Here is a 27,488-nt window from a genome sequence, read left to right as displayed (position 1 = left end):
GCACAGCCCTAGCCAGTTCTTGGGTAGTTTCATGTCTGTCCCAGAAGACATCATTTGTAACATCTCTCTCTCTCTCTAATGGCCTTTCTTTGTCTTTTTTTTCTTCAGGACTCATCACTGACTACAGGGTAAGTAGGTGGTTTTGTCCATTGTAATCCAAACTGAACAAAGTGCCAGGGGCTTCCTACTGTGGTTGCTGCTGACCCCACCTCCTGAGCAGGAGTCTACAGGAGGCACATCCTGAATGTGCTCTAGTAGACATATTAGGTGACTTGGCAGTAAACTGCCCTGCCAAGTCCCTCAGAGGTCCCAGTTTAGAAGACACAGCCCCAGCTGCCTTCTAGGACAGGTGGAAGGAGATTTGAGATCAGCTCCTGCAAGGGTCTGTCTCCACAGGGCCTATGGCCCTCCTTTCTGCCTTCTGTGGGGTTTGGGGGGCAGCATCCTAAGGAGTGCAAAGGCAGAGAAGAGCTGGATTCTTGGACAGGAGATTGTCGTCTTGGCAGCCTTTCCTCGACTCGCTTTACTTTTTTCTCCTTTTTTTTTATTTGCCACAAATGTTTTCTGGATTTTGAAAACACCAGGTTGTCCCAGCTTTACTCTAGAAAGGAATTTGGAACCGCAAGTAACGCTGGGAGGCTTCTTCCAAGAATAGAAGCCCAGCAGGCCGGGAACGTGAAGGGCCCCTCGCATCTGCTGCCGCTCTGACTCGAGAAATGACCCGGCTCATTTGCTGGGTGGGGAGGCGGGTGTGCATGGTGAGCACCGGACATTATCAAAGAGTCTTGTCCGAAGTAGTGTGTCTAAATTCTTGGGGCAGTATGTCAGTCGCTGATAATAAGGTAGCAGGATTACCTCTCAGACATAGAGTACCCTTCCTGTTTCTGGCGACAGCTGCAGGCTGGCAGGTGCAGGTCACCAGGGACTCTTCATTACAGCTCCCCCTGGGCAGAGTTTCAGGGAAGCTTGTACCATGGGGAAAAGCCAGGACATGTATAGACATGGGTACAGCCAGGAGAACAATTCCTCATCTCATTTAACTTCGTATACACAATTCCTATTTAGGATCCAGCTTACCTTTTAGAAAGCACAACTTAAAGGGATAATGTGAGAATAATCTTAAAAATAGCTTGAGGATAAGATCATTCACAGTCTCTTCATCCTGACATTGCTGTAAGCTTTGGATTTGTATTGCCTTCGTTGGGGTCCGATGCTAGATTTTTGAGAAAGAGCTCACAATCTTCGTTAACCAGAGGTTGGCAAGTCTGTAAGCAATTGTCATCAGAGCTTCCATTATTATAAGTGAACTTAGCATGGGGTCAGATCTCCCCTTCCCCACAAATGATACTTAAACTGTGCAGAGGCAAAATTTTTTTTCTTTTTTTTTTTTTTGGTTTTTCGAGACAGGGTTTCTCTGTGTAGCTTTGCGCCTTTCCTGGAACTCACTTGGTAGTCCAGGCTGGCCTCGAACTCACAGAGATCCGCCTGGCTCTGCCTCCCGGGTGCTGGGATTAAAGGCGTGCGCCACCACCGCCCGGCAAGGCAAAATTTAAAGAAGAATAAAACCCACAAATTTTGCACATCCTGTGGCCTTATCGTCCCATTTTTATTTTATGCACATGGTAATTGTATGCCTACTGCACAGTAAGTCAGGAAAGCCAGAAGCCTTCATAAAGAAGTGGTGGTGCTTCAGGCCTTTCATCCCAGCACTTGGGAAGCAGAAGCAGGCAGATCCCTGTGAGCTCTAGGCCAGCCTGGTCCACAGAGTGAGTTCTAGGACAGTCAGAGCCACACAAAGAAACCCTGTCTGAAAAAACAAAAACAAACAAAAAACCCAAAAAAGAAAGAAAAAAAATTCAATAGTAAGAAATTAAAATGCAGAGTAAAGTCAGATAGGAGGGTGCATACTTTTTTTTTTTTTTTTTTTGGTTTTCGAGACAGGGTTTCTCTGTGTAGCTTTGCGCCTTTCCTGGAACTCACTTGGTAGCCCAGGCTGGCCTCGAACTCACAGAGATCCGCCTGGCTCTGCCTCCCGAGTGCTGGGATTAAAGGCGTGCGCCACCACCGCCCGGCTAGGGTGCATACTTTTAATCCCAGCATTCAGGAGGCAGGGGTGAGAGGATCTCTCTGAGTTTGAGGCCAATTTAGCCTACCAAGTGAGTTCATACCAGTCGGGGCTACACGAAACTGTCTCAAAAACAAAATAAAAAACAAAAAACAAAAAAACAAACAAAAGGAATTATACCATAGGCATACATGTGTAGGAAAAAATGGCATATGTAAGTTTGGTGTTGTCCCAAATTTCATCCATCCACAGGGGATTTTGTTACTCACCTCCTGGTTAAGGGAGGAACAATTGTATTTAAAAATTATCTTTATTTTCCGAGAAACTAATTCTTACTAACTCAGGCTAGCTCTTATTTATGTCTCTGGTGGCAGACAGCAGTGGAGTTTAGGGTGCTCTTCCCAACTGTAGAACACCATCTCATGCCCAGCAGGGAAACAGCTCTCTCTCTCCCCACAGCAAAGGAGCCGAGGGACTCCACAAGAAGCAAAGGGCTCCCCTCCCCCAGCCTGCCCTTTATAAGCTCAAGTAGAGAATTTCAAAGAAAGCCAGGAAGTAGTGCAAGGCCGTCCTCCCGACTGGCCTGCGTCTCATCCCTGTCCTGTCCTACGTGCTTTTATTGCATTTCCAACCATCATCCATCACCATCAAGAAGAATGTGAGGAGCCAGTGTGAACAGCTAGTCAGCTGACCGTCTGGGAGAGCGAGGAGAAGCAGGGGAAGGCTTCTTTGGTGAAAGGGTATTGGGGTCACCCCGGAGGTCAGCGAGACAAAGGAGCTGATACTGTTTCAGAGCACACTTTCAGTGCATCCAGGCGGAGAAAGGCAGGGCACACAAGGGGCTCAGCACCCTCACGCTCTGCCCAGATGACCCCCTGCCCCCCGTGGAAGCTCCCTCGGGAAGGACCACATCTTTTCTATTTCTTACTCTGGTCCCTCCTCTGCTGTGTGCTCAGTCTGTCCTGGGAAACTAATAAACATCTGTGCCTCCCAGTCAGTGCCTCTTCTGTCCTCTTCTCCACAGGATGTGAAGACAGCTTCTGGCTCTCCTCTCCCCACCTCACACACAAGCTCTTTGCTATCCCCGGCTGGAAAATAAGCGTTCTGTTGGAAAATGGCTGCTTCCAGAAGAAACTGGTCAGCTGAGAAGTTGAAAAGGAAGGAGCCTGGCTGTTAACATGCTTCTCACTGACGTAGTATTCTTTATATTTTCTTTCAGCACTGGCAGATTCCCCTGGGGCGGAGATTTCGCTCTTTGAAAATGTGGTTTGTTTTCAGAATGTATGGAGTCAGGGGCCTGCAGGCTTACATCCGCAAGGTGACTGCCTTCTTTGTTTATCTGAGTAAAATTGTAATAGTCTTAGCAGACTCAGAAATGAATTCAAGTGTCTTAGTGAGCAAATACCATCCTCACAATGGGGACGTTCTGAGAAATACATCATGAGGCCCTTCCATAAACACGAGGACATCAGAATTTTTATATACAAGCTGAGATAGAGTTTCCTAGCAGGCACAGGCCTTTGGGGATAGAGGAATATACGGTCTGCTGTTGTCTGTAACAGCATCTTAAGCATAATTGTGGAATCAGGGTGTAGTGAGCAATACCAATAGTGAGAACATAATGTTTCTCTCCCCCTGCCCTACCAAAACAAAACAAAACAACAAAAAAACCCAAAACAAAACAAAACAAAAACAAAAAGCCACAGTAAGAGAACCTTTGAGTTGGTTGGCATAGATAGATACCATTTAGTCCCCTCTGTCTCAAGGAGGCTTACTGGTCTGTACGTAACTTCTGTTTCAACTAGCCATGCAGATCACGGCAATATGCACTCAACTACTTTACGGAACCACTGATTGGTTCCAAGTCCTACTACCCTACTTTTTTTTTTTCAACAGCCGGGGAAGCTGAGGCCTGAATATGAGCCAGGACTTGTCCACCCATTTAGCCAGATGCTGAGGGCCCACTGACTTCAGCCGAGTCCTTTCTAAGCCACAGCACCATCTTGATGAGGCAAGCATGCCTGTGGTTTCCAGCCTGTGGTGGTGACAGCTTTCCCCTTAAGTCCCAGTACCCACTGCATCACCAGATGTGCAGCCAAAGGCAGGGCCTGAGTGTCTCCAGGCTCCTCTTCTGTGACAAGGATGCAGAAAGGCAAAAGCGTTTGTTTCCAGAGTATTTGTCACGTGTCACATGCTACACGCTGGCATCTGTCCTGATCACAGACCTGTTGTAAGGACATGTATGCAGACATCAAGCATTGTGAGAAGCTACACAGGAGAAAGAACTAGAAACCGAGGGTGTGTGTAGATTTCTAGGATAGTCCCTGATCCAATTGCAAAAGGAAAAAAAAAATGAGGGTGAGTCAACTTGGTGTAATAAGAAAAGATCCCAGAGTGGTTTATCAGTTGAAGGTGATGATGACTTTCAGTTCAGGACAACTCACTGAGATTAGGCTGTGCCAGGTTAAAAACACACCACACCTCTTTCTGGAAAGGCCTCGATCCTGTCCTAACAAAAGACTGTAAGAATGGTCAAAGCGCGTGTTCTTAGGCCTGAGCTCATTGAAGAGAGTTTTTCATCCTGAATCTTTGGTGCCCCCTGGTGGGATGACTAGTGGCAATCGCTTCTACGGTGTTTCAGTCCCAACAAGCCTGTGTCTGTCCTTCGGCTCCTCTTAAGCGGCCACCCTGTGGCAGCCAGTGCTGGGTGCCAGCAGGTTTCAATTAGCTACGTGTGTACATGGACAGTGATTGAGTGTGTTCTCTGCAGATCATATGTGGTTTTAATCAACTTTTGAGTTCCGTAAACATCTAGAGATCAAATAAGCTTATGCGTTCAACACGAGCACAAAACTTTATTTTATTTTTTATTTTGGAGATAAGGTCTCACTGTGTAGCCTTGGTTGGCCTCAGACTCATAGAGGTCTGCCTACCTCAGTTTCCTAGGTGCTGGGATTAAAGGCATGCACCAATATGCCCGAGAGCACATAGTTCTTGAATACGGCAGGTGGAAGTACTTCCTACCTATCTGTTGCAATCAGAAAGTGATGCTCCAGTCTTAGGCAGCTGCTGTGAATCCCATCTGAGCCAAGGCATGACCATAAGGCCTTGGGTTATGACACTTATTCTCTCTCCCCGAGCCTCATTTTACTCTCTGCAAATAAGCAAAGTAATATCCCTGTATCACAATATTTTAAGCTGTCATGAGGAGGGCAAGGCAGCTGGATGTAGCCTTTGTTTCTTCTAGAACCTTCAATAACTTCCTTATGAGGTTTATTATAAAATTATAAAAGAAAGGGGGGTGGCGGTGGCACATGCCTTTAATCCCAGCACTTGGGAGGCAGAGGCAGGCAGATCTCTGTGAGTTCAAGACCAGCCTGGTCTACAAAGCAAGATCCAGGACAGGCACCAAAACAACACAGAGAAACCCTGTCTCGAAAAACAAAAACAAAAACAAACAAACAAAACAATAATAACAAAACCATAGATCCATGGACAGAAGAAAATGAGTGTTTTTCTGAGGAAACTGTGGTATATCTCGTGGTATAGAGCAGTTGAGCCCTCTCCACCTGTGTGGGAAATGCTGGTGAGGGAGACAGACATCGCTCTGAGCATGTGAATGAATAATAGAAGCACAGTCCTGTAAGGCGCGGGGTGGCCAGGGGTAGGCTGAGGTTGCGATGAGAAAGACAGGAGTTTCCCTTCTCTTTTCTAGCACGTGGCACTGTCTCATGAGTTTGAGTCTCTGGTACGCCAGGACCCTCGCTTTGAGATCTGCACAGAAGTCGTTCTTGGGCTGGTCTGCTTCCGACTAAAGGTATGGTATGCCAATTTCAGCCATCTTGGTTTTCGTTGATGAGATAAAATATTATTCATGACATCCACGTGCAAAGATGTGTACCAGTTGCCAAGGGCTACAGAACATGACCCGTGGTGCTTAGCAGGCGGTGCTGGCTAGCTGACTGGCCTCGTACACTCTCTTCCATGGACTTGCTGCCCAGTTTCCTCAGATGTGATTGGATGCCTTCCTCTTGACCCCATGCCAAGAGTCCATTCAATACCTCTGGAACTGTACTCCTCTGCTGAGTTGTCTGTGGCCTCAGGAACCAGGTCACCTGTGGACACACAGCATCAGCACATCTGGGATCTGGTTGGATAAACAAACTCCACTGTCCCAGTCATCCAGCTATATATACCTCGGCAAGATTCCTGCCCAAAGGGGGCACCTGGGCTGTGTGTTCATTTTGTGAGGGAAGCCTGCCCAGACAGGCAAGGGAGTAAGCTATCTTTGCAGAGACTTACACAGCCATGTTACTCAAAAGGCCCCTGCTCATCATCATCGTATAAATGAAACCAGATGCTCTGGCCATTACAGAGATGGCTTTTAATAGGCCAACAATTTTACGTTTTGTTTTCTTGCTCCTCTCCTTCCTCTTCTCCTTTTTACAGTCCTGGGATGGAACCCAGAACTTCACACATGCTAGACAAGTCTACACTATACTACAACCACAGACCCTGCCTCCTTTTTTCTCCCCCCTCCTCCCCCCTTTTTTAAAATAAGAGACAAAGGCCTCATGATGTTACCCAGGCTGACCTGAAACTTGCAATTCTCCCAAGTAACTGGGTCTGCAGATGCATACCACGACAGTTGACTGGAAGTTTCTGAATCAGTTCTAGGGCTTGCCAGGAGGCCTCTTTGTCCGAGTCTAGACAGCAATCATGAGAAGGAGCAATCTGGGCTACATCAATTTCATGATGCTGCACCTCCATGTACTCCCTCTCCTTCCTGCTTCTTGATTCTTAAGAGTTTGAGATGAAATCCGAACCTAGGAAACCCTAGAAGCACAAGCATTAGTGTTGTGGTGTGAGAGCTAGAGAGGAGCCCCAGGCTTTCTGCAAGTAGAAAATGGGATGTTTGGGAAGTCGTGCAGGCTGTATGCAGCCTGTGTGGGATGCCTCAAGGTATCCATGTCCCTGGAGTCTGGTGTGTGGACCATGGGATGTGGCAGGTCTACCAACATTGGTGTTGGCATTGTGTTGACTCCTTTGTCCCCCAAGTAGGTATTTGTTTTTATTGCCATAGGATGTTGCTGCCGGATATTTTCAGTTTTGTAGGATGCTTATATTTTAATTTTTATTGAGATGTAATTCACTTTGGCTTGTAACTTGTCTATTTGAGTGATTTTTTTTGTTATAGCTACAGGGCTGGGAGGCCATCACCACGATATAATGTAGAACGTCTGTCTTCCCCAAAGACCTCTGTATAATAACGCCCTTGTGATTGTCTGCTTCACTCTTGACCTGGTGCTGTCAGGGCTAAGACTATTACTGGATCTGTAGAGTTGAAGATTATGCCAAATATACTTTGCCTCAGTTTCTCCTCCTTCTCACATGCCTGGTAGTGTGTACAGCCCTCACATGCAAAACCCTCCAAAGCCTTTCTTCTGTGAACTTTTGCTGTCTCCTTCCCATGATTACACCTTTTCCTTTTCTTGGTTTTTTGAAGACAAAGTTTCTCTGTGTAGCCCTGACTGTCCTGGAACTCACTCTGTAGACCAGGCTGCCCTCACACTCAGAGATCCGCCTGCCTCTGCCTCCCAAGTGCTGGGATCAAAGGTGTGCGCCACCACCACCACCACCACCACCACCGCCCAGCTTACACCTTTTTCTTAAGGCAGCACATTAACTAAACACTAGTCCTCCTTTTTTTCTGCCTATGTAACTACACAGTATAATTTCCCCCCTTGTCCTTGTTTTCTCCAGTCTGAGTTTTCAATCTTCTCTATCCTTGATGGTTTCAACAAGCATATGTATTTCTGGCTACTGACTTATTGAGACAAGACCTTGTGTAGCCCAGGCTACCCTCAAACTGACTGTGTAGCCAAGGACTCTCTTGAACTTATTCTTTCATCCTCAGCTCTCAAGAGGTGAGGTTGCAGGTGCATACCACTTTGCTGGTTAAAAACAGCATTCACCACACAAAATTCATTTTTGTGTCACTGGGAATTTAAACCCAAGTCTCACGTGTGCTAGGCAAGAGCTCTGCCGCTAAGCTATATTTCTGACCCTGTGGCCCTTTACTGGACCTAAAGTCTGTGACATTCCAATGGCACGGTTGCTCCTTTCTCCCTGGCCAGACTCCTCTAATCTTACTTGCCTTACTTTTGCCTTTTCCGTTGTTGTGGTTCTAATAATTTCTGTTGGTTTTCTGCTCCTACTTTATGGAAATCCTGTCTGATCCAAAGCAGTTGCAAATGGCAAACGACTTTTCCCTGAACACTTGGTTTTTGTTGTCTGTGTCATCGTCTCATGTCTCCATCTTCCTTGAATAGGACCTCATTATCCAGTCGTGGCACTTACACCAACAGTCTGAATAGCCTATAGTTCCTTGCTGTGCACTCAAGATTTTCTTGGGAGTTACACTCAGACCCAAGTCTAGAGGCACATAGATCTGTCCAAGGCCAAGAGCAGTTTTCTGTATCCAGCAGGTGTTCAGCTACTACTGTCCAGACCAAGAGGACACTTTCCTTCCCATGCATCTTCCTATATCTTGACCCTTGAAGTCCAGAATGAATGGTCCAGCCCTTCAAGGGTCTTATGACTAGGGAGTGCTGCCCATGTCCACCTTCTTCTATATTTTGCTAAACTGAAAGGCTTGGCAGACAGGGAGCCACTTCATGACAACTTATACAGAGGAGTGAAGGAAGGAATAGGCAAAGAACTTGGGGGCCCAGATAGAAAGTGAAGGCTTCTGTGTGTTGGTTGATAAGGCCCTCTTATCTCTGGTCAGTCATTGGGAGTGGAGGACTTGGGCCTCTCTGTCCCCAGCTGGTTGACTATTCTCTTTCTGGAGAGGCTGTATAGAGATCATCCATGATCCCTTTTCCTGCACTTGCAGATGTCCTTTCCAGATTCTCACAACAGCTTGGCTGTGGTGTTCCATTGTTTATGTTGTTAAGCTCTCCTGTGGGTCCCAAGGTCCCTAAAGCTGCTTTAGTGTAACAGAGACCCAGTTCCATTGTTTGTGCTCACCTGTTTTTTTGACATCGCCCCTACCAACCTTTATCTTTCTTAAACAAAGTTGGAGGATGGGAAGGTCAACTTCTGATAGCACAGATCATGGAGAAGTAGTGTCACAGGGAGAAGCGATCCCATAAGTTCTGTTAGCCTGTGTTATTTCATCAAGCTTTCTGACATCTCACATACAAAATGAAAAGTAAAGATGATTTCTTGGTTGTTTACCATTTCTGGGTGATACCAGACTTTGTGTTACATGATGGATCTGCTTTCTAATTACCCCAGGGCTCCAACCAGCTGAATGAAACTCTTTTACAAAGGATAAACAGCGCCAAAAAAATCCACTTGGTTCCCTGTCATCTCCGAGACAAGTTTGTGCTGCGCTTTGCGGTGTGCTCCCGCACTGTGGAGTCTATCCACGTGCAACTGGCCTGGGAGCACATCAGAGAGCTGGCAAGCAGCGTGCTGAGAGCTGAGAAGGAGTGAAAGCAGAGCTGCTTCAGGTAAGCTAGCTCTGCCAGGAACATGCTGTCCTCCTGGCCTCAGGAGTCCAGCTCCATCCCAGCTTGGCCACTGAGTGCTGTGGGGCTGGGCTCCATTGTAACATGAGGAAGAGAAGACTGTAGCATGTTCAGTCAGGAGAAGCAGAAAGAATGCTATGTGTAATGATGTTAGAGTGAATTTGTTTTCACTTCTGTGAGATTAGACATAATAACGAATAGATCTTGCTCTCTACGTTGCCCCCAGATTTCCCCAAGCAGCATTGACCATGAAAACAATTAATGGGACTTTCATGTGACTGATTTACTCTGGCAGCAACGATCAAAATTGTGATGGTAAAGAAGGGCAAAGCTTCCAGGCTGCTTACAGTTACAGTGATATTTATCATTAGAAATATCAGATTGGCAACATAACCACATTGTTTGTTTTTTGAGACACGGTTTCTCTGTGTGTTCTTAGCTGTCTTGGAACTCACTTTGTAGACCAGGCTGGCCTGGAACTCAGAGATCCACCTGCCTCTGCCTCCCGAGTGCTGGGATTAAAGGCGTGCGTGTGCCACTACTGCCTTGCCTAAACTCTTCAGTTAAAACTATTTATCGTTTTGTTTCACTGCAAACATAGAATAGTCCTTCTCTGTACTCAATTTAAAAGTATACAAAATTCTTACTTTTATTATTTTATTTTCATTTTTGTGGTGCTGGGAACGGAACAAGGATCTTGTGCCTTCTAGGCAGGCACACCACCACTGAGCTACACTGCCACTCTCTGTGTTTTCTAAGCTAGCCCCTAAGTTTGTGCTATTTATTTTTTTTCCTGTAGAGATCAAAAGTTGAAAAGAAGTAGACCTGCAAAGTGGAATGAGAGAAAACTAATCACCACCCCGTCTTCGTGAAATCACGGTTGTATGTGGCTTCGTGTCTGTCTCCAAAACTAACCAGAAACCTGTGATTGACTTCTTAGTGACTTGTCAATGAAGTAGTTTCTGTATTATACAGGGAGATAAGTTTTTCTGTGTGCAGAGCTGATGCCAGAGGCTCTAGCCCTTGTTCTTTATTTGGCTGTGATTTTTGTTGATAATAACATGTCTTTGTGTTCATAAAACCACTGGTGGTAGGAAAAGGCTTACTTTATTTACCAGGAAAGTCTTTGGTCTTACCTTCAGACTATATCTATGGCAGTTAGCTTGTCCTATGTGGCTTCAATGCTTAATAAACAATTGATGTGCAATACTAACTGTGTTGAGTAAGCATCTTGTTTTACAATGTATCAGACTCATTCTCGTAAACGTCACTTGCCCTTTCAACTATGACGCCCTTGTTAATGTTCATTTAGTCATCATGTGTTTAATGAAAGCCTGGTGTATGTCAGTCACTGTTCAGATTCATTAACAACACTCAAGTTCTGCTTAGAAATGAGTTCAACTTCTAGGTATTTACTCAAATAATCTCTGATCTTTATATGGACTCATTCTGATTTTAGAAAACACTTTTTTTTTTGGAGATTTATAAGTGTGTGTGTGTGTGTGTGTGTGTGTGTGTGTGTGTGTGTGTGTGTGTGTGCAGTGCTCAAGGAGGTCAGAAGAGGCCACTGAATCCTCTAGAGCTAGAGTTACAGTAGCTGTGACCCACCTAGTTGTGGGTACTAGATATCAAGCTTGGGTCTTCCACAAGAGCAGTGTGCGCTCTTAGCTTTCTCTCCAGTCCCAACATATGTGTTTTTATTCCAGGATTAACGATCTTCCTTTGGAGCCTTTAGAAATGCCAATGGCATTCAAAAAGGGTCCTTGGGTTATTAGCAGCTGTGGTGGTTTATATTGAGTGTCCACTTGGTAGGACCTAGAGTCATCTGGGAGACAAGCCTCTGTGTATGCCTGGGAGGGGATTTCTAGATTAGGTTGCCTGAGGCCATGCCAGGGAGGGATTATTTTGATTAGGTTACTTGAGGTGATAAGACCTACCTCCAACGTGGATGGCATCATTTCCTGAGCTTGAATCCCAGACTGCACAAACAGGAGACTGCTAGCTGAGCACAGTATTCATAGGTCTCTGCTTCCATACTGGATGCAAGATGGTCGACTCCTTTAACGAGGGCTTGCTTCCCTTCCGTGATGGACTTCATCCTCAGACTGTCAGGCCAAATACACGTGTTTTCCCTTAGGTTGCTTTTTGTCAGGGTATTTTATCACAGTGACAGGAAAAAGTAAGACAGCAGGTATATTTTGAATTTCGGATGCTTCTGCCATTTGTGTAACCATAACAGAATGATATGATCTGTTCTTCAGAAATCTTGGTGCTTATCGTGCATGCTCTCTATTTTATTTGGTCAGGATATTATTTATAGATGAACCAGATTTGGCTTTTGTCCTGATGTGGAGGCAAGGGATGGTATCCTGAGGCCACCAAAACTATCTGTGGTAGGACCAGTAGAATATGAAACACTCAAATTACTGAGTTGAGGTTGACGTGTCTACATGTTACAATGATTGGTTTTCACTTCTCAGTGTGCCCTTGGGTATGCTGTAAGGCTCCAAGAAGAGCCACTGCTGCCATTGACATGATCCCCTTCTTCTACTGCAGAAAGAGCTCCATTCAGCATGATCTTTAACTCTAGCAAGATGGTTGAGACCTCAGTCTGGGCAAGTGGTTAGGTGGCATGTGGCACAGGACACGTTGCACAAATGGGAAGCAGGGGTTATCTGAAAGGCTGGGGTATTTCTTTCTAGAACTGTCTGAATCTTTAGGGAATAGTCTAAGACCCCAGTTTATGTTCAGACCCAGGAGGGATGCAATCTTGTCTAATAATGGCTCATTTTTAGCTTATTCACTGTCCTGTTACAGTTCCTATTGCTGTGAAGAAACACCACGACCAAAAGCACCTTAAGGAGGAAAGGGTTGGTTGGCTTACACTTCCACATCACAGCCCATTGAAAGAAATGGAGGAAGTAACTGAAAGCACGAATTGATGAAGAGGGAGTAATGTTGCTTAGGGCTTTGCTCAGTGTGTTTTCTTTCTTTTGGTTTTTCAAGACAGGGTTTGTCTGTGTAGCCCTGGTCGTCCTGGATCTCGCTCTGTAGACCAGGTTGGCCTCGAACTCACAGAGATCCACCTGACTCTGCCTCCTGAGTGCTGGGATCAAAGGCATGTGCCATCATGTCTGGCTTTTGAAGTTTCCTCTTCCCAGATGACTGTAGTTTGTGTCTAGTTGATACGGGCACACTCATCTACTGGCCTCTCCAGGCATGTCTTCAGCTTGGTGCTCAGACTCCAGAACACTCAGCCCTAGAAACAAGAAGAAGAGTTTCCTTCCATTTAACCAAACGATACACCAGCACTTACTCTATGACAGGTGTTGTTGCCCATATTTGAAATTATCCATTTAATATTCATCTTTAAATTCCCTGAGGACCAGGCGGTGGTGGCACACACCTTTAACCCCAGCCCTTGGGAGGCAGAGGCAGGCAGATCTCTGTGAGTTCGAGGCCAGCCTGGTCTATAGATCCAGTTCCAGGACAGGCTCCAAAGCTACAAAGAGAAACCCTGTCTCCAAAACAATCAAAAACAAACAAACAAACAAACAAACAAAAATCCCCGAGGTAAGCTGTACTACTACCCCCCTTTTACAGAGGAGAAAACTGAGGCACTGGGAGGTTTGATAACATGTTTCACAGAGGTAACTGGCACCCGAGCAATGGACACTGTCCAGGCAGTTGGGCTCTAGAATCCACCACGGACTAACCCAGGACTAACCTTGTGTTGGTTAATTTCTTTTTTTTTTTTTTTTTTTTTTTTTCTGTCAAGTTGACACAAACTAGAGCCATCTGGGAGGAGGGAACCTCGATTGAGAAAATGCCCCCCTCAGATTGCCTGTAGGCAAGGGTGTGCAGTATATTCTGGATTAACAATAGATGTTGGAGGGTCCAGCCAGCTATGGCGGTAGCATGCCCATGCAGGTGGTCCTAGGTTGTATAAAAAAGCAGCCTGGGTTAGCCATGAAAGTAAGCCAGTGAGCAGTGTTCCTCTGTGGCCCTTGCTTCAGTTCCTGCCTCTATGTTTTTGCTTTGAATTCCTGACTAGAATTTCCTTCATGATGGACTGTAAGTTGTAAGAAGAAATAAACCCTCTCCTCCTCAAGCTGCTTCTGATCATAGTATTTAATGACATCAGAAAGTAAACTGGGACAAAGTTTTCTCAGGATAGGTGGCAGTGGGGACATTTGGTGCTTATGGGACAAGCTCCATCTTTATCTGTCTGGGTAAATCTTTTCCGTGACACCACCTGTACATTATCCACATAGAATTCAGTATGACAAAGCCCGGGATGGTGGCATACACCTTTAATACCAGCTCTGGCGAAGCGGAAGTAGTCGGATCTCTGAGTTCAAGCCACTCAGGGCTACGAAGAGAAACTCTGTCTTGAAAAAAACAAAAACAAACAAACAAAAAAGAATCCAGTATGCCTGGATTGAGACTAGTCCATGGTCAGCATGTAGCACCTTTCTTTAAATCTGTGCCCAATGCAGTATCATATTAGAGCACAATGACCTCTGGTGGTACTGGGACCAGATGCTGCCTGTATGGCCTCAGGTGTTTGCTGATTACAGGCACTTCCTGCAGGTGTTGGGAAAGCCCTAGAATTATCTGGACACAGCAGACAGCAGACGACAGACTTATCCTGGAACATCTCTTATCTAGAATGTGGCAAAGAGCAGCCTTCCTGGAACCAGAGATCCAAGTCAGGCTGACCACATACCAGTCAGCATGCAGAGAAGCCCAAGGCAGAAGGGCAGGGAGATGTCACAGGTGGCATCTCATCATCTTAAAGGGAACACAGGAAAGGGATAAAGGACGAGACCCCAAGGGAAGGCAGGATTGAACTTTCAACTAGGGAATCCAATAGATGGTATGAACTGGAAAATGGTCTTACTGGCATTTTACCCAGAAAGTCTACAGTTAAGGAAACATGGTACTTGACTGATAGCATTTTGGCCTAAGGATAGCTTTATTGTTTTATACGAATCATATAAATCCCCAATTACTAACAGTTTTCACTACCTTGGTCTCAAAATCTGTTTTCTGGGCACCTCTCTGTGTGTGCCATAACATACCCTTGTAATAAGTAATGGGAAACATATGAAGAGAATAAATACTAGGAGAGTAAGTTGCTTGCATAAAATGGGAATATTTGGAAAGACCATTTTAAAGAAACTTGCATGGTTCCCAGTAGGAGACATGCAATGGACAGGAAGATTACAGGTATGTACCCCATAGCCAGCTCACACGGACACTTAAGGAAGCAAAGGGATCCACAAATGGACCAGTTTCTCCTGAACACAGGAAATACACAGCAGCCAGAGCCCAGACTGCCTGAGCTTGACTAAGTCCCCCTGCTTCAACCCCATAAGAAAAGTGACCTGAAGTAAGTTGCTATCCACCTGTCAGCTCCTATCCAATAGTCTTGTCTCCCTGCTTTATGAAACTCACCCTTCTGCTTTTGCCCGGTACAAGCTCTCACTCCATTCTGTAGAGTGGAGGTTGCCCCGTTCATGAATATAAAGGCTAATTAAACATAATTAGAACTTAGACTTGTTAAAACTCTGCCTCTGGTCGTAGGGGAGAGCAGCATCTAATTAAAACTTCATTAGAACTGTGTGTTCCATAGACTGTCCAAGGAATGGCTGGATACATCTCCAGTCTTCTGTGGGCCTCTTTCACCACGGTAGGCTGGGAGCAGAAAGATGTGACAATTGACAGAAATCCAATCACACTCAGGAAATCTCAAAGAAAGAGCCAGATTTAACTTTTGTCCCATCTTTTTTCCTATCCCTACACCATTCTACTTCACGCACCTCTATAAACACATTTTAGAAAACATTTATTATTGTGTGTTTGTGTATGATGGGTTGAAAAGACACATGTGCCAAGAGGTCAATGGACAGCTGTGTGGAGTCAGTTTTCTCCTTCCATGTTCTCACGGGGTTTGGAGCTCAAACTAAAGCCTGCAGGCTTGCACAGTAAGCACTTTTACCTGAGACATTTTGCTAGCCCTCCAACCACACATTTCCTGGCAGAAAGGATGAATATTATTTGGGATCATTTTCTCTCTCTGCTCAAAACAAATTAGCTAACTGAACTATACACAGGCACTGTCTGAGATTACGTTTATAAATGCACAGATACATACACAAGAAGAACCCCTCTCACCAAGGGCACTGGATCTGTCTGCTTTAAGTGGCAAGTTCTTCATTGCAGGCCCAACAACTTCCACCCGTGAGAGAGTCTACTAAGCAGTTTGTGTTCTCAGACAGCAAATTTACTACTTGCATAGCTTAAGCCTTAAACTTGTCCACACTATGCATCGGGTTGTGATTCTAACAAAGCTAATTTTTAAAAGATGGAAGTCTTTACATAGCATAAGGGTTTGAATTGCACCAGGGAATCACGTTGCCTTTTGCAGGGTTCCTGGTCTAACAGACAGAATAATTTAAAAACAGACTCAGCAGGAAACTGGAAGGCAATTTTGAGTTGAGGGGAAAAACAAGGCAATCTAGACATCTCAGCAGCCTCTGGGAGGAGGGAGAGGGATAAGAGGAAAAGAGAAGGCCATGCTTTGGGAGTTAAAGGTCAGAAAAGCAGGCATGCTCAGCAATGCAGCTCGGTGAACAGCGGCGGGGGGAAGGGAGGGTCTTCAGAGTGAGTGAAAAAGCCCAGAACCTTAGGGTGAGCAGGGTTAGGATTTTGTTCAGTTTCTAATGAGGGAGGTAGAATGAAAGAAAGATAAGTTTTCTCAGTGAAAACAGGCAGGCTTAGCAATGAGGGCTGTAGACAAAGAGACATAAATAAAAAGCACACCCCCCTTCCTACTCTCTGACAATCAGCTCCCGACTTCTTGGAGCCTGACCCGGTGGCTTATGCCCTAAACAATCAATTAAGAACCTAACCTTTTGTGACCTCACCCAAATTGCAAGATGTTTTAGCTCGTAATAGGGAGATGGGAGGAGGGGTCCAAAGCTGTTTATGAGGGGGGAAGGTCCATCAGTGACTGCCAAGCTTGTCAATATGTGTTTTTATGATTAGTAACAAACATAAACCGTTTTAGTTCATATTGGAACCCCGCCAGCTACTGCTTTGGTAATTTTGGTATTAAGTCTAATGCAGGCTGTAATCTTTACCAAAGCTGTCTGAATTCGAGACTTATTTGCTAGCTGCTGGTGAACTAGACAGGGCTGGAGAGTCGCAGCTGCGGGCAGGCTCAGGTCTGGCGGCCTGGAGGCGCCTCCTGTCCCAGGGGAGTCCTGCTCTCTGCAATCCTGCGCGTTTTCTTTCCTCTCCCACCGCCCTTCTCTCATTTTGCAGCGTTTAGCACTGCAAAAAGAACCTCATCAACCCGAGGTGAAATGGAAGCCAATGGCGTGCTTAGGAAAAAAAAAAAAAAAAAAACTATGGCCACGGCGCGGGAACAAAGACCATGGCCACATAGACGGTGGGCGGGAAGTCCGAATTCCCGCGCCCGGCGCTAGGCGCCGCCCGCCAGGCCTCCCGCGGCCCCGCCCTCGCGCCGCCCGCCGCCCGCGCACGCGCGTGCGCGTGCGCGCGCCCCCTCGGCCCTCCCTACGCGCAGGCGCGGCGCTGGCCGAGCGCGTCACAGCCGCGCAGGCGCCCTGCGAAGGGCGCGCTTTTCGGTGGCTGCTGACCCGGCAGGGATCGCTGGCGGGGGGCGTTGGCAGGCGGCTGGTTTCCGTGAGGGCCGCGGGCCGAGGCTGTGGTCGCCACGTCGGCGGTTTTTTTTTTTTTTTTTTGGCCCGGGTTGTCAGAGAGGGTGGTCTTGGGAAGCCTAGGGCGAGGCGCGCTCTCTCCCGGCGGCGGCGCCTGGGGTTGAGGGACGTGCCTGTGGGCGGGACGGGCGTGGGGTCAGCTCGGCCGCGGCGCCCTCCCGCTACGACTGTAAGGAAGGCCGGAGCAGGTTTGCCGCCTACATTGACTCCCTTTCGGGACCGTGCTTTCTTTCACCAGTACTCACAGGTTAATTTCCCTCATCCGAAAATCCGAAAGGCCCGGCATCGCAAGTGGAAATTCCACATCGTGAAACCGTTTTGTTTTTTTTTTTCCTCCATTCAATCCCGCTTAGAATTATTTATTATTTAAAATATCTACAGTTTGCCTTAGCATGGTTACGTGGCTAAGGCATATATTAAGGTTTTGTGAGTCTTGTGTTTAGGATGGCGTCCCCTACCTAATATATGTGTTAATTATCTGGAAATCAAACACACTTCTGACCCCAAGCATATGGGATAGGGATATTTGTCAGTTGTGATTAGGTAGCTGGTTCCAGGCCATGCACAGTCACTGTGGCCGGAGGGAAACTTCCAAAGGGAAGGAATAATATAATTCACAATCTCTTATCCGATGTTTCTAAGTTCTGGGGACTCTTAATGCTTCCAGTAATTACAAAAAAAAAAAAAAAAAAAAAATCTGTCAGCCGAAGTTTCACGCTGCTTTTTTTTATTTTTTTCTTCTCCTTTTTAGGTGGAAACACATAGCTTAAGAGATATACTCCAAGTCATTGCTGAAAGAACAGATCATCCACAATCCCAGGCCTGGGAAATGGTTTAGCCGGTAAAAGCTTTTGAGCTTGGGGACCCATGTGGTGAAAAGAGAAAACCCAATTCCTGCAAGCTGCCTTCAGACCTAGACCGATCCCTCCCCAGTAGATACAGTTAATTAAAAAAAGTAAAGCTTTTATGTCCAGGATCTGGCTTCAGGTCCTGTGCTCTAAATTCCTATGCTACTTTCCCAGTAAGGAATTAGAGTGTTGTAAAGATTGAAAATGATGTCTGGTATATAGTAGGCACTCCAGTCTTTAGTCATTATTATATTAGTGGATACCATAGTCTAGGTACTGAAGAAAATCTAAATGCAATAAAAAATAGTTCTTGCTTGCAGAGGCCAACTGTCCAATTTGAATGACAAGTAACTTGCTTAGTCAGAAGATTAACAAAATTAAGAAGATTGGAATGTAGCTCTGATGTCCATACTCATTAACCATTAATTTATAGGTTTTATCAAGACCAGGCAGGGTGAAATAACTTGGAAGTGGTAGACAATTCAGTATCTGTGTCACTGAGCAGTGGTGACAAACAGTTTTTGGTTGTCTATATCTGGTTATAGGATATGACTGAGTGGAAAAGATGAATGTTGATTAAAAAGATGGTGGTGGAAGAGGATAATTTTGAGAATGACTAGAATTGGTGATTTTCCAAGTCACCTCTCGTAAGTTTCCTATTTCTGATGTTGTGTAATGGAGATTAGAATATGGTTAAAGCAGATGAAAGCAGGGCTGCTTGCCCCAGAACTGTTGATTTAGTTTGATACTAGTTTAGATTTAAGTTATAGTTTTACTGGATGTTAAGTTTCCTATTATTGTAAGTAGAGATTTATGTTCGCCTACCTGTAATGTGGTAAATTCTTTCTACTACACTGTGGGACATAAAAAGCTATATTAAGCCAGGTGGTGGTAGCAGGTCATGCCTTTAGTTTCAGCACTTGGGAGACAGAGATAGGCCAGTCTTTGAGTTCCAGGACAGCCAGGGCTACACAGAGAAACCCTGTCTCAAACAGCCCCCCATCACCCCTAGAAAGCTATATTAAATATAGCTCACATACATAAAAAGTATTGGTTATTAAGGTATACTTCCAGATAAACTGGAAGTAAATTTAAAATGTAGACGATCTTTTTACTTTATTGTCATGCTTCTTAGGAAATCAAAAATTTTTCTTAAACTTTTTTCTTGCTAGTGTGCAGGCAAATTCTACATTACAAAAATAAAAATAGTTTTTACATGATTTAGTGGTGAGTGGGCACATTTGTGCGAAGCTGTGCATGTGGATGGTGGGCACTACTTTCAGGAGTCATGTAGGTCTTGAGAACTTAGGTTGGCAGACGTGAGAGCAGGTGCCTTCTTATGCTAAGCCATTTCTCTGGCCTAAGATTCTTGTATAAAATGAAAGGGTTTATGAGAATACCTTGAGGAAAATCGGACGTAAAACTCCTTTACTAGTAGATTATTTGGCTTGTTATTGCAGTTAATCTTTCATAAGTTTTAATTATTATTATTATTTTTTTAAGACAGTTTCTCTGTTGCCCTGGCTGTCCTGGAACTCACTCTGTAGACCAGGCTGGCCTCGAACTCATAGAGATCCACCTGCTTCTGCCTATCGAGTGCCGGGATTAAAGTTGTGTGCCACCACCACCCAGCATAAGTTTTAAATTTTAACACTGTGAGAAATGGGGAAAGTTTAGAAGATTTTTGGCATCATGTTTCAAATGTATATACATGATAAATCATTAAAATATTAAATATGTCATTCATATTTATGTTTCATGCAGCTCCATCTGCACTGATAGCATCAAGAAGTAGTCTGTACGTGGTGAAGTACACAGTATCTCACGTGGAACTTTGAACTTGACTTCCGGCATTACTCATAATCAGCAGAGTTCTCTCTAGTAAGTTCTTTAACTCTTTCAACCTCAGTATCTACGTTTGTGCAGCTGGGGTAACAGTTTTATTTTCATATTCACCTGATTTGATTCTCATAGTGGTTCCTTCAGATAGAAATTGCAAATGACTTGCTTAGTATTTTTCTAAGAAAACATGCTTAAGATTTAAAACTTCCTTAGGTTGTCTTCATAGATATACATATACATATATATATATGTATATGTATATCTATATCTCTCTATATAGGTAGATATAGATATATATCATTAAACTTTGTTCTGATTTGTTCCCCTCAGTGCTGCCTCCTACCCAACCCACCCTTCCCCAGGTTCCCTTCTCATTAGATCCTTTCTGCTCTCCTATTCCATGTTCCATTGCCCCATTTCCCACCTCCTTAAAGATTACCACCTCCTTTCATGATCTTCTAATCCATGGTCTACAACATAGATGTAAATGCATGCACACTTCTGTGCACGTATATATACACAATTTCTAACTCTTTCTACTTTCTATTCCATGTTTCATTGCCCTATTTCTCACCTCCTTAAAGATCACAACTTCTCTTCATGCTCTCCTTCTAGTTCTGATCTACAAATACATGTGTACACACACACACAATTTCTAAATCTAGATTGTGCATATGAGAGAAAATGAGGTATTTGTCTTTCTAAGTTTGGCTTATTTTGTGTAGCATATGATTTTTAGTTGATTCCAATTTCCTTCAAAGGTTAGGATTTAATTTTTCTTTATGGCTGCATAAAACTCCATTGTGTATTTATACATCTATTCATATGTTGGTAGACGTCTAGGCTGTTCAGTTTCCTGGCTGCTGTAAGTACTGTAGCTATAAACATGGATACACTAGCATCTCTGTGGTGTGTGGCCTTAGAATTCTTGGAGTGTATACCAAGAATATAGTATTCAGTTCTTTTGAGAAGCATTTGTGTTGATTTTTATAGTGACCGCACAAATTAGCATTCCCACCACCAGAGAATAAGAGTTTCTCTTTCCCCACATCCTTGACAGCTTTTGTTTTCATTTGTTTTGTTGATGACATCTATTCTGACTGGGAGATAGAATCTCAAGACAGTTTTAATTTGCTTTTCCCTGATGACTAAGAATGTTGAACACTTGTGCAAGTATTTATTGGCTGTTCGTATTTCTTTTTGAGAACTGTTCAGTTCATTAGCACATTTGTTTGACTGGAAGATTGGGGGTTAGTTTTTTTCAGTTTTTTTATATTCAGAAGGGGCACATGTGTGTGTGTGTGTGTGTGTGTGTAAGATTGGTTTTTTTTTTCAGTTCTTCATATATTAGGAAGGGGTGTGTGTGTATGTATGTACGTATGTATGTGTTGTGGCCAGAAAAGGGTGTCAGAACCCCTGGAGTTGGAGTTGCAGGTGGTTGTGAGCAGCCACCATGTGGGTGCAGGGTCCTCTACAAGAGCAGCAAGTGCTCTTAACTGCCGAGCCATCTCTCCAGCCTCCTTCAAGTTTTCATGGAATCTTGTAATTCTGGTCGGGGTAAAAGCTCAGTCTCAATGAAATTGTGCCATATAAGCATCAACCCCCAAGTTTGATTCCCCAGAGCCTCCATAAGAAAGCTGGACTTGGTGGCAAGTACTTGTCATCATGCTGGGGAGGCAGAGACAGGCTGGTCATTGGGGCTTACTGTCCAGTCAGCCTGTAACCTACTTGGTGAGCTTCCATTCAGTAAGAAACCTTGTCTCAAAAAACAAATTGGACAGTGCTTGAGGAACTGTCTCCTCAGCCCCACAAGAGATTATTTTGATTCTTTTGTATTTAGTAAGCCTTGATATTTATCCCAAAATGTGATCTATTTTAAAGAAGATTTCATTGGCTGCTGAGAAGATTTTTTTTCTTCTTTTTTTTCTCTCTTGGATGCAGCCTGTAAATATCTATTGAGTCTATTTCATCTCTGGTGTAGATTAACTCTGAAGTTTCTTTGATATGACCTATCTCATGATAGTGGGATATTGAGGCATTGATTGATTTTAAGTCATTCTATGCATATTCTTGTATATGTGCATATGTGTGTGTGTAGGCCAGAGATCGATATTGGGTATTTTCTTCTGTCACTCATTACTTAATAAATCCTTCCTTTCTTTAAGTTGTTTACAAAAACTTTTGGGACAGAGTTTCATGTATCCCAGATTGGCTTTAAACTTACTGTGTAGCTGAGGGTGGTGACATTGAACTTATCCTGCTGAATCCATCGTTCAAATGCTAAGAGTGTAGGCATGCATAGTTATACCCAGTATATTTGTACTGGGGATCAAACACAAGGATTCGGGCATATTAGTAAGCACTCTACAACCTGAGTCACATTTCCCCACCCCTTTCTTTGGTTACCTTTAAATCCTTTTTGCTTAAATCCATGAGTATTTTCTTTGTAGGAAAATTTTCTTATAAACAAGACAGTTTTAGCATCTAAGAAGTCATTATTTGGTTGTCCTTAATCTTGAAAACTGTACTAATGTATCTTTGTGTCATGAGTACTTGAAATATATGATTAACTAGATATTACTTTTACAAATAAATGTCTGTATAAATGAACCTTATAAATACATCTAGTGTATCTTTTTTAGCAGAGAGTTTTATACTCTTATTTGCTTCTTGATACTGATTTGTCTTCTATTTTGTTTTGTGTTATAGAACTTCTGACATGGAGACTTCCAGCTCTAGGTCTGTGCACCTGGGCGAATGGCAGAAGAATTACTTTGTAGTTACATCCAGCACATGTACACCAGGACAGAAGGCGGATGCATACCGTGCACAGATACAAAGCATTCAATATGCATGGGCCAACTCCGAGATCTCTCAGGTCTGTGCTACCAAACTGTTCAAAAGGTATACAGAGAAATATTCTGCAGTTATTGATTCTGACAATGTTGAAACTAGCTTGAATAACTATGCAGAGAGCGTTTTAGCTTTGGCAGGATCTCAACAGGCTGACAGTGACAAGTGGCAATCTAGATTGTCAATAAATAATGTTTTCAAAATGAATAATATACAGGAGATGATGCAAGCTGGAAAGAAATGGAAAGAGTCCATGCTGAAACCTGCTGATGCATCAGTAGTCATCTGTAAAGAGCCCACTGTCTTTGAGCTTTCTAAATTTAGTGTTTGTGGAGGTTCTGGAGAAGGTGACTTCTTAGCCAGTTCAATTCATGACACAGATAGGACCCAAGCTATCCCAGGCAGCAGTCTGGGACATTCGCGGTTTCAGAGTGCTCTGCTACCTGTGGCAGCTAATAGCACTAAGACTTGTCCCACCTCCTCAACACCTTCAGGTGAGTCAGCCACTGCAAAATTTCACACTACACCATTATTTGGAAGTACTAAAAAGGAAACTCACAGCTTTCCTAAAACCAACGCAGGACCAAATATGTCCTTATCCAGTCTGTCTTGTTTTCCTTCTGGCTGTGAAAATCCACGAGAAAGGAAGGCTTTTTATGGTTCTGGCAACATTGACATGCTTTCTGATTCAGTACCGAATAAGGCTTCTAGTAAAACAGAAGACAGTGACCAAAGGGAAGATAATAGCCTGCCTACCTTTAAAACTGCAAAAGAACAATTATGGGCAGATCAAAAAAAAAAGTGCCACCAATCCCAGCATGCATCAAAATCTTCATATGGTAGCGTGAAAAAGTCTTTGGGAACAGGGAAATCGAGAGGAATATTTGCAAAGTTTGTTCCACCTGTATCTAAGCAAGATGAAGATGAGCAGAATGAAAGAGTGAAGTGCAAGCGTACTAAAGCCGAGTCTGCAGAAGTAGAACACCCCATTGATGACCGTCTGAAGAACGTGGAGCCAAGGATGATTGAACTGATTATGAATGAAATTATGGACCATGGGCCTCCAGTACATTGGGAAGATATTGCTGGAGTAGAATTTGCCAAAGCCACAATAAAGGAAATCGTTGTGTGGCCTATGATGAGGCCAGATATCTTTACTGGGTTACGAGGGCCTCCTAAAGGAATTCTACTCTTTGGCCCTCCAGGGACTGGTAAAACTCTGATTGGCAAGTGCATTGCTAGTCAGTCTGGAGCAACATTCTTCAGCATCTCTGCTTCGTCTTTGACTTCTAAGTGGGTAGGTGAGGGGGAGAAAATGGTCCGTGCATTATTTGCTGTTGCACAGTGTCAGCAGCCAGCTGTGATATTTATTGATGAAATTGATTCTTTATTGTCTCAAAGAGGAGATGGTGAACATGAATCTTCTAGAAGGATTAAAACAGAATTTTTAGTTCAGTTAGATGGAGCGACCACATCTTCTGAAGACCGTATTCTCGTGGTGGGAGCCACAAATCGGCCCCAAGAGATTGATGAGGCTGCCCGGAGAAGGTTGGTGAAAAGACTTTATATTCCCCTCCCAGAACCTTCAGCCAGGAAACAGATAGTAGTTAATCTCATGTCCAAGGAGCAGTGTTACCTCAGTGATGAAGAAATTGAACTGGTGGTGCAGCAGTCTGATGGGTTTTCTGGCGCAGATATGACACAGCTTTGCAGAGAGGCTTCTCTTGGTCCTATTCGCAGTTTGCACGCTGCTGACATTGCTACCATAAGCCCAGATCAAGTTCGACCAATAGCTTATATTGATTTTGAAAATGCTTTTAGAACTGTGCGACCTAGCGTGTCTCCAAAAGACTTAGAGCTTTATGAAAAGTGGAATGGAATGTTTGGTTGTGGAATGCGAACACAGCAATTGAAAGGAGAAGCCGACATCTAATAGTCCAGTCCTTTTGCCTTTAGCATAGGAAGCTTGGAGCGTGCTACTTGTATTGTGGAGTATATCCTGAATTCTATGCCTCAGATTAGAATGATAACAGATTAACTACTGATTGATATATCTTACATTAGTATGTTGTATTTGCCTTCCAATTATGTGATGTATAAGCTTATTTCATTTAAATAGAATGACCTTTTATTTCTAAGTGAGTTCAGATTAGAACTTCAGTTTGGTAATAATAAACTTTGCTAAGTGTAGTCTGGCTTACATTTGAAACGGTATTGCTTACTTGGCTTAGATGGAGTTAAGATCTTACCAAAGGTACCAAAAACTAAGCCACATTAACCTGTGCTGGTTTGTAACCTGTTTTGTGGTTTTTTTTTTTTTTCCCCTATCAAAATTAACTGATAAAAACATGTTTAGAAATAGCAAAATATAATCTGGTATCAGGGATGTCGCACCCCCACTCCAAACAGAAGATGTTAAGTGTTTTTTTTTCTAGGGGTCTGGAATGTTTTCCATTAATATTTTATCTGATACCGCTTCAAAGCCTATTATTTTACCCTCTTTCAAAACTAAATGTTTTTAAATTGTTATATTGTTTTGTCTTGTAAAACATGTTTATTGTAGAAACTTCAGAAGACAGAAGCAAAAAGAATAAAAATTATTGTTAGTTTATTACCACTTTGAGGGGCATACCTTATTTTGTTGTTATAACTTCTTTCAGATTATTTTGTTTTATACAGTGCTGTGATTTTACTATGAATCTTCTTTTGTAGTCTGTTTGGTTTTTCCCTCCAACTGGTATGTAGCCATGTTGGCATGAAACCATCCCCCTGCCTCATTCTTCCAACTGCAGTGATTACAGGCCTGTGCCACCATGCCCAGTTAGCCAGTTCCTTTTCTTTAAAGTATGTCATCATTTTGAGTGCCATTATACATATCTACAGTAATCTTCCTTTACACACTGTTTGGGAGGTCATGGTATAAATGGGCAATTAATTAACCCAGGAGTTGGTATTTTTCTCTTGCGAATGTGGCAAGTTGAAATGGAATTTGAAACACTTTTAATGAGTGAGTTTAGAAAGTTTGTACTTCATGCTGGCTCACTCCAGTTCCTGGGGATACAGTGCCCTCTTTTGACTTCAGCTGGTACCATGTATATACATGGTGCACATCACACATGCAGGCAAAGAAATGTAATAATTTTATTTACATGTAAAATCTAAATTAAAAAAAGTTTGTACTTTGAAGTAGTATATGATTTTTTATCTACCTTTTATTTATACATTGCTGCTTTAAAAACTTTTGCAAATTTCCCCTTTGAAATGTGTGATTGTCTCATTAGAACTTAAGTTACTGTTTTCAATTTTTATTTTCTTTTCCTTTTTTTTTTAATTTTATTTTTTGAGAGAGGGTTTCTCTGTGTAACCCTGGTTGTGCTGGAACTAGCTTTGTAGACCAGGCTGGCCTTGAACTCAGTCTGCCTGCCTCTGCCTCCTAAGTGCTGGGATTAAAGTCGTGCGCTACCACCACCCAGCAGTTTTTATTTCCTAACACCTTAAAATGTCTCCTAATATCCAGTACTTTATCGTTGTTAGGATTTGAGAATGAAATGTCCCTCACAGGCTCATATGTTCAGTCATTGACTCCCACATAGTGGTGCACTTTCGGAAGGTTCTAGAAACTTCAAGAGGTAAGCCTTATTTATAAGAAGTAAGTCATTGGGGTTATATCATTAGGGGCTAAGTCTTGTGCCAGGCTCTTGGTTTCTTTCTGTGAAAACTCCCTTGTCACAGACTCTGCTGCCAAGTCACCCTGAACAGAACCTTCTGAAGCAACCAAAATTAATCTTTCCTCTCTGGAGTCTGTCTGAATTGATTACAGTGAAAGATAAATCAGCCCTTTAGGTTTTCTTTCTATTTATCTGTCTATTTATTTATTTAAAGATTTGTTCATTATGTATACAGTGTTCTGTCTGTATGTATGCTTGCAGGCCAGGAGAGGGAGCCAGATCTCATTACAGATGGTTTTGAGCTACTATGTGGTTGTTGGGAATTGAACTCAGGACTTCTGGAAGAGTAGCCAGTGCTCTTAACCCCTGAACCACCTCTTCAGCCTGCCCTTTATGATTTCCATGTAAAGACACGAACCTTGGATCCTTAATTATTAATACCAAGGAGTTAAATGTAGTTTTTCTTATCCAGAGTTTATTAATTCTATTTGCAGATCACTTCTACACTCTTGGATCTTAAAAATTAACCATAGTGTTGTAGACTATTACCAACTGCTTATTGATATGTTTTGATAGCATTTAACTCCATGACTTAATCTTATCATTTTTTTATTCCCCTTCCCCATCAAAAACACCTATCAATACTGACTTTTAACTCCTATTAGTCACCAACTAGAGGCCATTTCCCTCTGTGGAGCTTAGTTTAGTTTGTGTCTGAGAAAAATATTATTCAGAGATGCCAACAATATACACTGGAGAAAAACCAGCATTTTAACAACTGATGTGAGGAAAGTTGATAGCCACATGTAGAGGATCCTTTTCTTTTACTCTGCACACAACTCAAAATGGATCAAGGACAACGTAAGACCTGAGACCCTAAAACTGCTAAAAAAAATAAATAAATAAATAGGTATATGCTTCAA

The 27,488-nt window shown here is 43.4% G+C and overlaps 2 protein-coding genes across 6 annotated transcripts in view; both read left to right on the top strand.

Annotated features, from left to right (window-relative positions):
- Positions 1-10,816, top strand: part of Ddc (dopa decarboxylase) — an 80,970-nt gene extending 70,154 nt beyond the window's left edge. For all 4 annotated transcript variants that reach the window (XM_052734524.1, XM_052734526.1, XM_052734525.1 and 1 more), the window contains 5 exons: positions 109-128; positions 3,285-3,383; positions 5,781-5,882; positions 9,368-9,585; positions 10,403-10,816. In XM_052734524.1, coding sequence (XP_052590484.1) covers positions 109-128; positions 3,285-3,383; positions 5,781-5,882; positions 9,368-9,568 — 422 coding nt within the window. In that variant the 3' untranslated portion in view covers positions 9,569-9,585; positions 10,403-10,816. The remainder of the gene's footprint in view (positions 1-108; positions 129-3,284; positions 3,384-5,780; positions 5,883-9,367; positions 9,586-10,402) is intronic.
- Positions 10,817-17,348: 6,532 nt separating this feature from the next.
- Fignl1 (fidgetin like 1) lies at positions 17,349-26,083 on the top strand. 2 transcript variants are annotated; one of them, XM_052734508.1, is made up of 4 exons: positions 17,349-17,542; positions 18,106-18,195; positions 19,967-20,083; positions 22,754-26,083. In XM_052734508.1, the coding sequence occupies exon 4, from the start codon at positions 22,764-22,766 to the stop codon at positions 24,828-24,830; it is 2,067 nt and encodes a 688-aa protein (XP_052590468.1). In that variant the 5' UTR covers positions 17,349-17,542; positions 18,106-18,195; positions 19,967-20,083; positions 22,754-22,763; the 3' UTR covers positions 24,831-26,083. The 2 variants fall into 2 exon arrangements, with proteins under 2 accessions (XP_052590468.1, XP_052590467.1); XM_052734507.1 differs by having other exon boundaries at positions 17,349-17,601.
- Positions 26,084-27,488: the final 1,405 nt, after the last annotated feature.

This window comes from Peromyscus californicus, unplaced genomic scaffold (genome assembly GCF_007827085.1).
Source record: "Peromyscus californicus insignis strain IS unplaced genomic scaffold, ASM782708v3 Scaffold_13__1_contigs__length_99412109, whole genome shotgun sequence".
NCBI lineage: Eukaryota > Metazoa > Chordata > Mammalia > Rodentia > Cricetidae > Peromyscus > Peromyscus californicus.
The sequence above is the reverse complement of the archived record's forward strand: the minus strand, read 5'-3'. Positions and strand labels throughout refer to the sequence as shown.

What these genes read in the sequence shown, in the direction of transcription:
- Fignl1 (XM_052734508.1), top strand. Translation starts at nt 22,764, where the DNA reads ATGGAGACTTCCAGCTCTAGGTCTGTGCACCTGGGCGAATGGCAGAAG.